This window comes from Chanodichthys erythropterus, chromosome 12, assembly GCF_024489055.1.
Source record: "Chanodichthys erythropterus isolate Z2021 chromosome 12, ASM2448905v1, whole genome shotgun sequence".
Classification (NCBI taxonomy): Eukaryota; Metazoa; Chordata; class Actinopteri; order Cypriniformes; family Xenocyprididae; genus Chanodichthys; species Chanodichthys erythropterus.
In genome coordinates this window covers 40,491,485-40,505,008 of record NC_090232.1, presented here as the reverse complement: position 1 = coordinate 40,505,008, position 13,524 = coordinate 40,491,485, and the positions used below count along the sequence as shown (strand labels likewise).

General features: G+C 36.4%; 1 protein-coding gene across 2 annotated transcripts; it reads left to right on the top strand.

The window, feature by feature from the left end:
- Window positions 1-1,017: 1,017 nt before the first annotated feature.
- pkd2 (polycystic kidney disease 2) lies at window positions 1,018-13,283 on the top strand. 2 transcript variants are annotated; one of them, XM_067402825.1, is made up of 14 exons: window positions 1,018-1,834; window positions 2,981-3,094; window positions 5,231-5,364; window positions 5,459-5,709; window positions 5,798-6,022; window positions 6,921-7,149; window positions 7,245-7,415; window positions 7,503-7,684; window positions 8,344-8,464; window positions 9,090-9,310; window positions 9,408-9,525; window positions 9,784-9,944; window positions 10,040-10,187; window positions 11,398-13,283. In XM_067402825.1, the coding sequence occupies exons 1-14, from the start codon at window positions 1,420-1,422 to the stop codon at window positions 11,623-11,625; spliced, it is 2,718 nt and encodes a 905-aa protein (XP_067258926.1). In that variant the 5' UTR covers window positions 1,018-1,419; the 3' UTR covers window positions 11,626-13,283. The 2 variants fall into 2 exon arrangements, with proteins under 2 accessions (XP_067258926.1, XP_067258925.1); XM_067402824.1 differs by having other exon boundaries at window positions 9,781-9,944; window positions 11,398-13,282.
- The last annotated feature ends 241 nt before the right edge of the window (window positions 13,284-13,524 follow it).

The following is a 13,524-nucleotide window of genomic DNA, read 5'->3' as shown; positions in this document are numbered from 1 at the left end:
ACCTTCAGTGCAATAAAAAGTTTCCATGGTTATTAAAGGATAGTTAACCCATCATTTACACACACAGAGAGAGAAAAAAGGTGTTAAAATTGTACCTTTAGGAGTACAACAGCTTGTCGCTGGGGCAGTACCCTTAAAAGATCTTAAGGTAGGTGCTAATATATACCTTTTAGGAGTAAAAAGGTACAACGATGTCCATTAAAGGGTACTGGCCTAGCGACAAGCTGCTGTACCCCTAAAGGTACAATTTTAACACCTTTTTTTTCTGTATGACTCACTCACTGAGTTTTTTGTGCTGAACACAAAAGAGAAAGAAATTCATTCAGGCTTGGGTCAACTTTAGGGTGAGTAAATGATGACAGAATTTTCATTTTTTGGTGAACTATCCCTTTAAAGGTACTTCATGGAACCACAGATGCCAAATAAACACTATTTAGCCTAGTATCGCTGTAGCAGGGTTTCCCCTTATTCTCCTTATTGCATGCTTTACGGTGCAAAGGCTAAAGCAACGTTTTGGTAGTCATTATTTTAACCTGAATTATTGTGGTAATTTACTACATCGCCTGTAGAAGAACGTCTCATATATGAAGTGGTCGCAACTGGTTTTGATTTGATCTTTTGATTGGTTCATCAAACGTCACTCAACCTTCCAGATCCAATCCTGGAGGGGGGCGGCATCTTGTTGCCTGGCAACTTATTCCCCTTATACGCAAACAACAACAAAGTGTGAATTCGAGTAGTTTTAAACAAATTGAAACAAATGTAGTCACTGTTTTAGACTGAATGATATGTATGGCCATTGTTTTAAAACTTTTTTTTTTCTACAAAAAAAATGTTTTTCCTCTTTACAATGTAATTTAAAGAACTTTAAACCATTTATTTTTTTTTATCTTTATATTAAACGAACGTTTAAGTGAGTTTGTGAGTGTCAGTGAGGTGGACAGAAAGGGAGGAGCTGCACTAAATAAGGGAAATGTTGAAGTTTCCAGAGGTTGATGTCAGTGTAACTGGATTCCTCTAGTCTGGAACAACTGGGAACAAAGATGGCTGAGTGTGGACTGGAAAACTGCTTTTCCCCACTCTCACAAAAGCTGGACTGAAGCCACTCAAAATGATTTCAGAGTGAAACATGCAAGTATAAACTAGCGTTATTTTTATTTTTCAAAGCGTCTGTTCTTTAAAAAAAAAGTTTTTTTCTCAGTTTTCTTAAGTATTTCTGTTGCATAACATAGTAATCGTGAATTTAGAGTTTTAAAACGCTGAAACAATAACTATTCAACAACTTTGACTTGATGGAGTTCGAGTTTTCAGTTCGTGGCATCACTTTGCGCGTTTCATAATCAACTTCGCAATCATCCAGCGTTAAACAGCGACTGAAATGAAGACGTTTGTTTATGTTCAGTTACTGTAAATGACACAATGAGCTCCAGTCGCGTCCGTCCTCAAGCACCGCAGACCCAGGCGGCATCTGCAGCAGCTGCCCCCGCAACATCTCCGCGTTATGATGAAGGGATCGAGATGGAAAAAATGCATCATGAAGAAGTGGGCCTCGGAGTGCCCGAAGAGACTCCCTCTCCGCCCACATCCAGCTCCAGACAGGCATGGAGCCGGGATAACCCAGGCTTCGAACCGGAGGAGGGGATGATGGAAGCGGACTGGCCTCCGGCGAGCCCGGGGCGGAGGTCAGTGTCCACGGCGTCCAGCAGCAGCAGCAGCAGCAGTGGACCCGGGAGCTTCTCTGGCATCAGTGCGCGGATCAACAGAGGATTGTATCCAACTCCACCAGCACAAGAACACCGCAGCTGTGGGAAGAGGATACTGGAGAAAATGAGAGGTGAAACTTTTGATTGGAATTTCTGATATAGTTATGTATATTTCACTATACTGGAAATATAATAAAACTTCTACCCCCGGTTTCACAGACAATGCTTAAGCCAGTCCCAGACTAAAATGCTTGTTTGAGTTGTTTTAACTGAAAGTAACTTGCACTGACATATCTTAAAATATGTCAGAGCTGTTGTTTTGTCTCAAAATGCACACCAGAATTGTTTTTTTTTTTTTTCTTGGGTATGTTTATAAAAGCTACTTAAATACTTTAATTGAAATAAAGCCAAATCCTGGCTTAGCTTAAACCCTGTCTGTGAAACCGGGCCCTAATAGCCTTACGAGGCCGGGTCACACTTTTTTATATAAATAAAGTTCATACAAAGGGCAAAATAATGTCTTAAAATCTAAATATGACAAAGTGTCTGTTTCTTAATTTGTGCTATTTGTAATTTGCTATTTTTGTAAGTAAAAATTGAGTTAAATTTGAAAATAAATTAAGCAAAGTGCATTTATTGATTCATCATTAAAGAATCCTGAAAAAAAAGTTTCATGTTTTCCACAAAAATATTAAGCATCACAACTGTTTTCAACATTGATAATCAGAAATGTATCTTGAGCATCAAATCAGCAGATTAGAATGATTTCTGAAGGATCATGTGACACTGAAGACTGCAATAATTATGCTGAAAATGTAGCTTTGATCACAGGAATACATGACATTTTAAATTATATTTAAATAGAAAACAGTTATATGAAATTGCAATAATTTTTCACAATAATACTGTTTTACTGTATAGCTAATGGAATAAATGCAGACTTGGTGAGCAGAAGAGACTGAAAAAAGAACAAATGAAAAAAAGAAAAGAAAAGACATTCAAATATCAAGAACTACCTGCCCCATGGATTACAAACACAAAACATAAAATAAATATATAAACTAATAACACTAAGACCATAAATAGGATAACTAAGTAATATTACTAAATAAATAGCCTAACAACCCCTTGTTACATAGCATACTTAGGCTTAGTCATAGATCATTTATTTAACAAAGTAATAGCAGATGGTGTGATAGATTTCTTGAAAATATTTCTTGTTGCTGTGTGTACCCTATATCCTTATATCGTCTGCCTAATTTAATTCTCTATTTCAGTGCTGTGGGATACCCGTCTTTTGGGTGAGAGCAACAGTAACAGAGAGATGTACCTGAAAACCGTCCTACGAGAAATGATCACATACATCCTCTTTCTGGTCACCCTCTGCATATGTAAGTGTAATACTGGACAGTTTCATGCTTGAGTATGTTAATACATACCATGTTACATTAATGTTTTCAATGCTTTTACACTGCCTTTCCTTACATGCTGGAGTAACAGGCCTGGGAAATATTTCTTAGATGAAGATTCTGTTTAATAGAGCATAAAAAAAAGAAGTATAAAGACTTATATATTTTGAATGGTACAAAATGTATTGCCATTCAGCACAGAGAATGAGATGTAATAATGGAAAAAATATTTCTCAAATTGTCAGTTTCCCTGGTCTGCTCCAGCTCCGGTAGTCTGGAAAAACCGGTGCTTTAAAGTCCTCAAAACGTCCACAGCAGCAGTTCTCTTTTTGACTATTTATAGTCAGCTCAAATGCATTTAAATTTATGCATTTATCAGATGCTTTTATCCAAAATGACTTACATTGTATATACGGTTTACATTTTAGCAGTTCATGCATTAATTGGGAATTGAAGCCATGTATTTAACTAGTATCATGTTTTACAGTTTGACCTACAGGAACATAAGGAAATGCTGCAGAAAATGCATCCATAGTGCAAGTGCACTACATTTTATAAAGTGAGCAAACTGAAATTTAGGATTTAAAGGTGAAGTTTGTAGTTTCTGCGACACTAGTGGCACCTTCCGGAATTACAAAAATAAACATATTTTCAAACAATCTTGCAAATAATAATAATAATAATTTGTTACATTTATATAGCGCTTTGCAATGCCCCATTCACTTTGATTCTTCGCTTTTTTCATGACCTGTTTAATCTTTGAAGGTATAAATGTAGTGAATTTTGGCTCCCACACCAGGGCTGCGTTCAGCCCCGACAAAACGTTGCAAAACGTTTTTTAAATGGAAACGGTGGTGCATTGAACACCCCGTTCTGATGACGCAAGAGATGCAACTATGGCAGCTGAGAAGGTCATTCTTTGTGTTCTTTTGGTCGAATTTTCGGAGCCTGATGAAGTCGGTAAATACGTGTTTAATACTGCAAAATATGTGCAATGTTACAGTCACTGCCCCTTGCCGTCCAGAATAAAACATCTCAAAAGAGTGAAGGGATTTGTGAAAACCGTTTCTAATTATTGTGATCCAACATTTGTCTTTATGTTTATAAAAGTTTATGAAAGTATCACTCCACAGTACAATAACAAAATATATAAGTATAGAATTGTTTATGTTTATCACATTAATCAGTGTCTATATGGACCAGAAGACAATGCAATTACTAAATGATATTTAGATTTAAAGAAGTTCCAGATCTATACTTGTGCTCTTATTATTTAAGTTATTTTTCCATTAATGTAAATAAACATGTGCAAACAATATACTTGCTCTTGTGAATTTTGATGTTAATTACATTTAAGAGCTGTTTCTTTAATACCGCATGGTTTATATGCATGTTGATGCTGATTGGGCTAACTTTTTTGACACACCCACCAAACAAGAGAAAACGTATCTCAAACCTGTTGCTCACCGTTGCACACCGTTTCCAGGAAACATGTCGTTCAACACGGAAACCGTAGCAAAACGTTGCGCACCGGTTTGAGCTTGAACGTGCCCCAGCTAAACACCCTCTGGCTCCACATGCTACAGTAGCCACGCCCCAAACTTTTGCTATAGGTTGAACTGGAAAATGATTGATGGATCAGAGCTACTATTAGTATCCCATGAATGGCATACTAATTGTAGTCAATGAACAATACACTGGGTTAAGAGAATTAATTTTTAACATAAAAAATCTTACATACTTCACCTTTAAACTTAATTTGTCAATTCTTTTGCGTTCACTCGTAAATATTTTGCATTCCCCCGAGAAACTTTGCATTCGAAGAAAAGCAAAGTTTCTCACAGGAACAAACGTTTCTCAAAAGTTTCTCAAAGGTTTCTCAAAAGAAAACAAAAGTTTCTCGGGGGAACGCAAAAACATTTGCGTGCGAATGCAAAGTTTATCGGGGGAACGCAAACATTTTGCGACAGAATTCAAAGTTTCTCGGGGAACGCAAACATTTTGCAAGAGTGCAAAAGCATTGACTTATTTTTCCTCCCATTATTTTTTTCCACCACCATGTCCCTTTAGGGGCTTCATATTAAACAAATTATCGATATGTCTTTAAATTTGTTTTAGTAACCTACGGAATGGTGAGTACCAACATGTACTACTACACCAAAGTCATGTCCCAACTTTTCGTGGATACACCGCTGAGAAGTGGAGAACCAACAACCTTCAAGTCTCTTTCTACCATGGAGGACTTCTGGAAAGTAATTATTCTACTGACTTTAATGCTCTTTTACAGTACAAAATGCAGGTTAGTTCCAACTGCATCACAGACCTTAATGAAAACATTATCTGTAGTTCACAGAAGGCCCCTTTCTTAATGGCATGTACTGGGAGTTTTGGTACAACAACAAGAGTCTCCCAGAAAACCAGAGTCTGATCTACTACGAGAACCTCCTGTTGGGCGTCCCACGTCTCCGCCAACTCAAAGTACGCAACGAGTCCTGTTCTGTCCACGAGGACCTGCGGGACGAGGTTTACGACTGCTACAACGTCTATTCTCCTGCCAATGAGGACAAGGCACCATTCGGACCTAAGAATGGCACAGCGTATGTACAAATACACGGATAGCTTATTTTAAATATTTTTTTTAACATAGTGGTCTTGAACAGGTTTATAATGCTGTTTATCTGTCAGGTGGAGGTACTCAGAGGAGAGCAGTCTGGGTGAGAGCAGCTACTGGGGTCAAGTGTCGACTTATGGTGGTGGAGGTTACTTCCAGGACCTTTCACGCACTCGAGAGAAGACGGCCAATCAGCTGCAAGAGTTAAAAAACAACCTCTGGTTGGACCGTGGCACTAGAGCAGTGTTCCTGGACTTCTCCATCTACAATGGCAACGTTAACCTGTTTTGTATAGTCAGGTAATAGACTGAAGCTGTGTTGTATGTGCATGGGATTAACACTCATTTTACTCTAAACCTCAAATTACATTTTTGCAATTTATTCTGCCCAAATTATTAACATACATGCTCCATTTAAACTATCAAGTTTTTTGTTAACTGTTCCAATACTTGTTCTTTTTTTAAAAAGAAGTGAATGAAATCTTGAAAATCATCTAATACTTAGATTAATAGTTAAGCATTCGTGATGGTGTAATTTGCATACTGAATTGTAATTGGTCTTCTTGCTTGCATTTACTTAAGTTTAATATATACTAAAATTAATAAAATTTATATTTAAATTATTTAAATAAAAAAATTAAATAGCTCAATTTAAATAGTTATTTTATGCAATAAAATATTGCATATATTTTAATAAAATATAGCAAATATAATTTATTTCATAAAATATAGCATAGTTTTAGCTACAAGCTTTTATTTTAAACTTTTATTTAAAAAAATAAAGATTCAAGTTTGAAAATAATCCATTGATTTAATGATTAAAAGGTGATTAAAAGGTGTAATTTGCATACTAAACTGTGATCGGTCTTCTGTCTTGCATTTGTTTTAAAACATATATAATTTAAATGACTTGAATTCGTTCATATGACTTATTAATTGGTTCCCTCATTTTTGTTAAATTGTGGCCACGTTGAACTACTTTTTTCACTCGTTTTAATTTAAATTCTGGCCAGGATTTAACTAAAACGAAGGAATAAATTCTTAATCCGTGGCCACGATTTCATTTTTTTTTTTTTTTATGTCATGTGATGTATGATGTATAATAAAATATAGCATAGCTTTTGCATCCTTGCTCTACTTTTCTTAACTCATTATGCCACATTACCTCAAAGTTCTGTCACTTGCTGCTTTGCTGTAGGTTGCTAGTAGAGTTTCCGGCCACAGGGGGCGCCGTGACCTCCTGGCAGTTCCAGACGGTGCGTCTTATCCGGTACATGTCCAGCTGGGACTACTTTGTGGGCATGTGTGAAGTGGCCTTCTGCCTCTTTGTGCTGTATTACCTGGTGGAAGAAGTTCTAGAGATCCGCCTGCATCGTTTGCGTTACTTCAAGAGCCTGTGGAACTGCTTGGATGTTCTCATTGTTACAGTAGGCCACGTGTTTTAGACGCTGCATATGTATAGTTTACTCTAGACAGTGTATTTTTTGCTTTTGAATATGACACTTTGGTTCATCTTCTTCAGCTCAGTGTTCCAGCCATCATTATGAACATCTGCAGAACATCAGCGGTCAGTCACAGACTTCACTTCCTGCTGGAGAACCACAGCACATACCCCAACTTTGAGCCTCTCGCTCGCCTTCAAGTTCATTTCAACAACCTGGCTGCTGTCATTGTCTTCCTTTCATGGGTGAAGGTGAGGTGTCTTCTCAAACTTTGACATGCTAAAATGATTGTGTTGTTGTTGTTTCCTCAAAATACAACCATCTTGATTCTCCCACAGCTTTTTAAGTTTATTAATTTCAACAAGACCATGAATCAGCTGTCCACCACCATGTCACGCTGCGCCAAGGACCTGATGGGCTTTGCTATCATGTTTTTCATCGTGTTCCTGGCCTACGCGCAGCTGGCATATTTAGTTTTTGGAACTCAAGTCAACGACTTCAGCACCTTTCAGGCCTGCATGTGAGTTTTGGACATATCTAAATAACCAAGAATATACTCTTATTATATAAACAATAATATGCAATAATTCACAAAACATGACAACAATTAGTCGTCAGCTATTTAGAAAAATGTCATGCATGTTTTAAGTCGGCATGAAATATAAATGCATGTTATAGATCTCATTGTGGACAATTCATCCTTCGTAATCTTTAATCAAAATATCATCTTTCGGTAAAAAAGTCCGAAAAAAAAGTCTCTCTGGTGATATATGCAGGACTTCTCCAATCATTTAGTCTGCTTAAACCCCGCCCCTGCAAGCTCACATTCATCTGCCTTCATTTTTTGAGTGCCACGCCCACAATCAACATCCAATCAACAAGTGATGCATAGAACCAAGTCCCCACCCCACTTTTTTTTTTCGTTTCGATAATCCATTAAAACACAGATGCATATCACATTACAGAAGAAAATATCTTCACTACTTCTGTTTCATTGTGACTTTAAATATGCATGACATAAAACTGTTTTATGTAACATATGAGGCGCTTTTCTGTTTTTATTTCAAAACTAATATTAATTTAATAATAAATGTATCTATTTATTTAGTTTTAAGACACTTATATATATTGTGATACATTATGAATATTGTTAATCTTGGTGGTTTCTGTTGCTCTCAGTTTCACGCAGTTCCGGATCATTCTGGGTGATTTTGACTTCTCGGAAATTGAGGAGGCCGACAGCGTGTTGGGACCCATATACTTCACCACCTTTGTTTTCTTCATCTTCATGATTTTGCTGGTAAACACCACATGAGGAATATGACATAAATGACATGAATCCTAATTTATTTTAAGGTATACTTCAAGTCATTTGAAGGTTTAGTTCACTCAAAAATGAAAATATTGTTATTAATTACTCACCCTCATGTTGTTCCAAACCTGTAAGACTTTCATTCATCTTCGGAACACAAATGAAGATCTTTTTCATGAAATCTGAGAGATTTCTGTCCCTCCATAGACAGCCTTTGCAACTGAAACGCTTCAAAAAGTTCATACCATTCAAGTCAGGTCAAGTTTATTTATATATTTTACTTTATCCAGACTCCAGATGAACTTCATTTTGGCCTGATATTTTTGGAAATGATATCACACCAGTTCATTCTTCCATTTAGCTTAAAGTATATCGAGGCCTTTATATTTTATTAGCACTTGCTTTCCCTGGAAATCAATCCCATGACCTTGACATTGCAAGCACCGCGTTCTACCGGTTGTGCTACAGGAAGATTTCCTGTCCCCTACTGTCCTATTTAAATAAAGGCAACAAAAAAAAAACATAATATAACTTTAGAAAATAAAAAAGAAAAGAAATATATATATTAAAAAAAGGAATGCTTATGTTTTACTGATCATTGTGCTTTGTTCAGAATATGTTCTTGGCCATCATCAATGACACTTACTCTGAGGTGAAAGCTGACATGGCCCAGCAGAGGTCAGAGATGGAGATCACAGACCTTATCAAGAAGGGCTATAACAGGGCAATGGTAAAACTCAAGCTGAAGAAGACCTCCATCAATGACATCCCAGACAGCTTACACCAGGCTGGTGGCAAACTCAGCTTTGATGAACTCCGGCAAGACCTCAGAGGGTGAGAAACGCTTATCTCCACTAAATTATACAAGTGAAACCCCTTGCAAGATGGATGTTTTTTGGATGCAATTTGTTTTTTGTGTGCTTGTACACAGAAAGGGCCATTCAGATGCTGAGATTGAAGCGATTTTTGCCAAGTATGACCTTGACGGAGATCAGGAACTGACCGAACACGAGCACCAGCAGATGAGAGATGACCTGGAGAAAGAGCGAGTGAGTGAAAAACGAATGCTTTAAACATTTACATTTATGCATTTGTTAGTCGCATACATTACATTCATCTTATTAGTTCCTGCATTCCCTGGGAATCAAACCCATGACCTTGGCGTTGCTAGTGCCATCCTCTACTGTTTGAGCTACAGAAATGCTCAAAAACATTCAAGAACACTATTAACATTTTTTAAATAAAGAATCAATTCATTACATGACACTGGAGCAGATGTTTAGTATCTCTTGAACACTCGCCAGGAGGACTTGGATCTGGAGCACAGTTCGCTGCCCAGGCCAGTGAGTGGGCGGAGCTTCTCTCGTAGCCAGGAGGACTCCGAGGAGGACGACGACGAGGACAGTGGACACAGCTCCCGTCGCCGTGGCAGCAGCTCAGGAGGCGTGTCATACGAGGAGTTCCAAGTGTAAACATCACCTGTCACTGGTATTACGTTTTCACAATATATCAAATGATTGATCTCTAAGTAAAAAGTATTTTGTGCTCGATGTGGCCCATCAGGCTTGTGCGTCGGGTGGACCGCATGGAGCACTCGATCGGCAGCATTGTGTCAAAGATAGACGCCGTTATCGTGAAGCTAGAGGCCATGGAGAGGGCCAAGATGAAGAGGAGAGATGTCCTTGGACGGATCCTGGATGGAGTCATTGAGGTGATGATAAAAATGTTTAAAACCTTTTTTTAAAAACTTTTGCACATTAGCATTATGACAACTTTACCATTGCGATAGCATTGTGATAAAACGTTCTAGTGATTTTTACTGTGTCTGAAAACCTAGTGAAAACCACACACAAATATAAAACGCATTTATTAAATAAACAGTACATTTTGTATATTTTATATTTTATATATATATATATATGATTTTCTGCTCAATTATTATAACTTTTTGTTGTTGCTTCTTATTTGCTGCTTATTCTTTGTGGAAAATCATGATTTTCAGGATTATTTAATGAATAGAAAGTAAAATGAACAGCATGTTTTTGAAATATAAATCTGTAATATTATATATGTCTTTACTGTCACTTTTGATTCTTTTAATACATCTCTGTTGAATAAAAGTATTAATTTTAAAAAAAAGACTGGAATTCAGAAAATTCAGCTCTACCATCCCAGGGATAAATTACATTGTAAAATATATTAAAACATTCAAATATATTAAATATTAATACAATTTACTGTATTTTTGATCAAATAAATGCATTAAAAATCATAATTATTTCAAACTTTTTAAATAATAAAAAAAAAACTATTTCTTATACTTTTCAACATAATTTAGTACTAAATAGAAATACTCAATACATTATATACAATATGCATGTGTGATGTCGGGCAGCATTTTTGCTTTTAGACTTTTTCGAAACTTTTGCATGCTTACAACTCCTAAAAATGATTTTTAAAGGCATAGTTCACCCAAAAATGAAAATTACCCCATGATTTACCCACACTCAAGCCATCCTAGGTGTATAATGACTATCTTCTTTCAGACGAACACAATCAGAGTTATTTATATTAAAATATATCTTGGCTCTTCCAATCTTTATAATGGTAGTGAATGGTGCTCCTGAATTTGAAGCCCAAAAAAAGTGCATCCATCCATCATAAAACTAATCCATATGGCTCCAGGGGGTTAATAAAGGCCTATATATCCATATTTAAAACTTTATAAGCTATAATAACTAGCTTCCAGCAGATGGCCTTACACATCGAAAGAGAAAATCATGGGATAATTGTCATTTTTAGGTGTACTATCCCTTTAAGACAGTAGGTTTTGAGAGGCAGCTTTTGACATTTTTAATGTTTAACTGTGGATTAGAGCAAATTATTTGAGCACACATTCAGATATAATCTTGTGCTCACAGGACGAAAGAATGGGCCGAGATCCAGAGCTGCACAGAGAGCACATGGACCGGCTGGTGAGAGAAGAGCTGGAGCGCTGGGAGTCTGATGACACGATGTCACAGGTGAGCCACCATCAGGGCACTCCCATCATCCCATCTGCTCAGCTCCGCCCACGCAGTTCCCGCTCACCCTCCTCGCTGTCCAACGAAGGCCCTGATGGTGCGGCCAGTGCTGCCGCCCACGTTTGAACGGTTTTGGTTGTAAAAAAAATTCCTACATTTCATGAATTTCATTGTTCCACAATTTGTTCTCCATTGCCACGTCTGGTGCAGTGCACTGGGCAAAATCTACTTACAAAGTATTAAAGCCACATATAGTACGTTAAATAGTCCTGCACTAAGCTATTTATTTGTTTCTTTATATTAAAGTAAATTTGGGGTTTTACAGTGCTTTATAATGCAAAAAATGAAGATAAATTTGAAGTTCTAAAACACAGTTTCACCATTACTTATTGAAAAGATTTTTTTGTGGATATTCTAATAAAGCAAATTAGATTTTAAGGTCAGTCAGCTGCAGCTTAGCTTTAGTTTACTCATATTAATGTATTAATCAGGTATTTGAAATTTGAGGTGCTTTTTTTTTTTTTTCTAACAGCCAATCCTAGCTATAATTATACTACTTCTACTGATGCAATCATTTCATCAAGCTCCTAATTTACAGTAAGCATTCGTCCCAAAACATTTTCAAGTGTCAAATGATAAAACATTCATAATACAATAGATACACTGTTCAAAAATGAAGACAAATAGTATTAGTGGGTCATGTTAAACTTGAGAACTTAATAAAGTCACTAAAAACACATAGAAGTCATTGTAGAAATGGCTCAGAAAAGTATATTGTATATCACATTTTTTTATACTGTATCCTGCTATGATTGAATGCGCTGCTTACAAATAAATGCAGTATATACTTAGTTATGCATTAAGCTTTCACTAACCTACAGTATTTTAAGTCCTGTTTCAACAGTAATGAAGAAGCCAGTTGGAAAGCTTACAATGATGAATGTAATAATGAAGGAAATAATGACCAATATCATTCTGTATATAATTTCTTAAACACAAAAATCTACCTTATAAAGCATCTCTGATATGAAAAGTAAACATTCAGATTTTCCAGACAATGAAGGTGGTCACACATTGCTTTATATATCAACTTTGGTGCAATTTCCACTCAAGATTATGATTTGCTTTGCATATTTTCTAGTTTGTCTTGATTTAATACAAGTGTGGCATGTTCTGTTAATCATTTTTAATAATTATGACTCTTAAATCATTTTGATACTTTTTGTAATTTGAAACAAACTTCAATTTGGAGTGCATCTGATTTCATGGGAAACCCATGTGTATTTGTCGAAGGTAGGATTTACAAAGCTTTTCACAGTTCCCTAAAGGTAAAATATATAGTTTCTGCACAACTAGCTGTTTTCAAACAGGTTTTTTAAACATACAGCCAAATTTGTTATGTTGGGCCGCTCAAACAATTCACCGTTTGGTGCCGCTAAAGCAGAAATCACTTCTCCTTTAAGCCTAAGAAAAATGTATTTTTTCTTTTCTTCATTTTTCAATTTGTGCAATGACCTCTGTAACTCTTTATGGTACTGTTTATACATTATTTACAGTTTAATATGACAGTCGTTTGAAATAAAATCCATTGAAACTCATCTTGTGCTCATTATTTGGTCACAAAACACGTGTAGCTTGATCCCAGTCATAATGCCCTCAAACAGAGCGACTGTAGGATAAAGGGAATATTGTGTAGTTATTAACCAAAGAGTTTGCTAGCTTTCATCTGTGGTTTTAGCTGCTGGCTGTGGGGTGTGGATTATAACACATTAAGACCAATTAAACGGATTATGAAGGAGCGAGCCGTACCAGGCCTGTGCACAGCCCTGGTCCTGTCTGTAACATCGGGGTTCAAATTATTCATTATTCCAAGGAAATGTACGCCACATCAATTGACTTGTAATTTGTGTAATATGCTTACATTTTGGGGGAAAAACAATGAAAGGTAGATGACAAAATATTTACATTTAAGTTCATTATAGTGAATCATTTCAATAAACTTAATATAGCTTCATAAAAGATTAT

Bases quoted from the DNA above. Each gene is read 5' to 3' on its own strand.
- pkd2 (XM_067402824.1), top strand. From the start codon at position 1,420: ATGAGCTCCAGTCGCGTCCGTCCTCAAGCACCGCAGACCCAGGCGGCA. The intron at 6,023-6,920 runs GTAATAGACTGA...GCTTTGCTGTAG, and splicing joins AACCTGTTTTGTATAGTCAG to GTTGCTAGTAGAGTTTCCGG. The intron at 7,685-8,343 runs GTGAGTTTTGGA...TGTTGCTCTCAG, and splicing joins AGCACCTTTCAGGCCTGCAT to TTTCACGCAGTTCCGGATCA.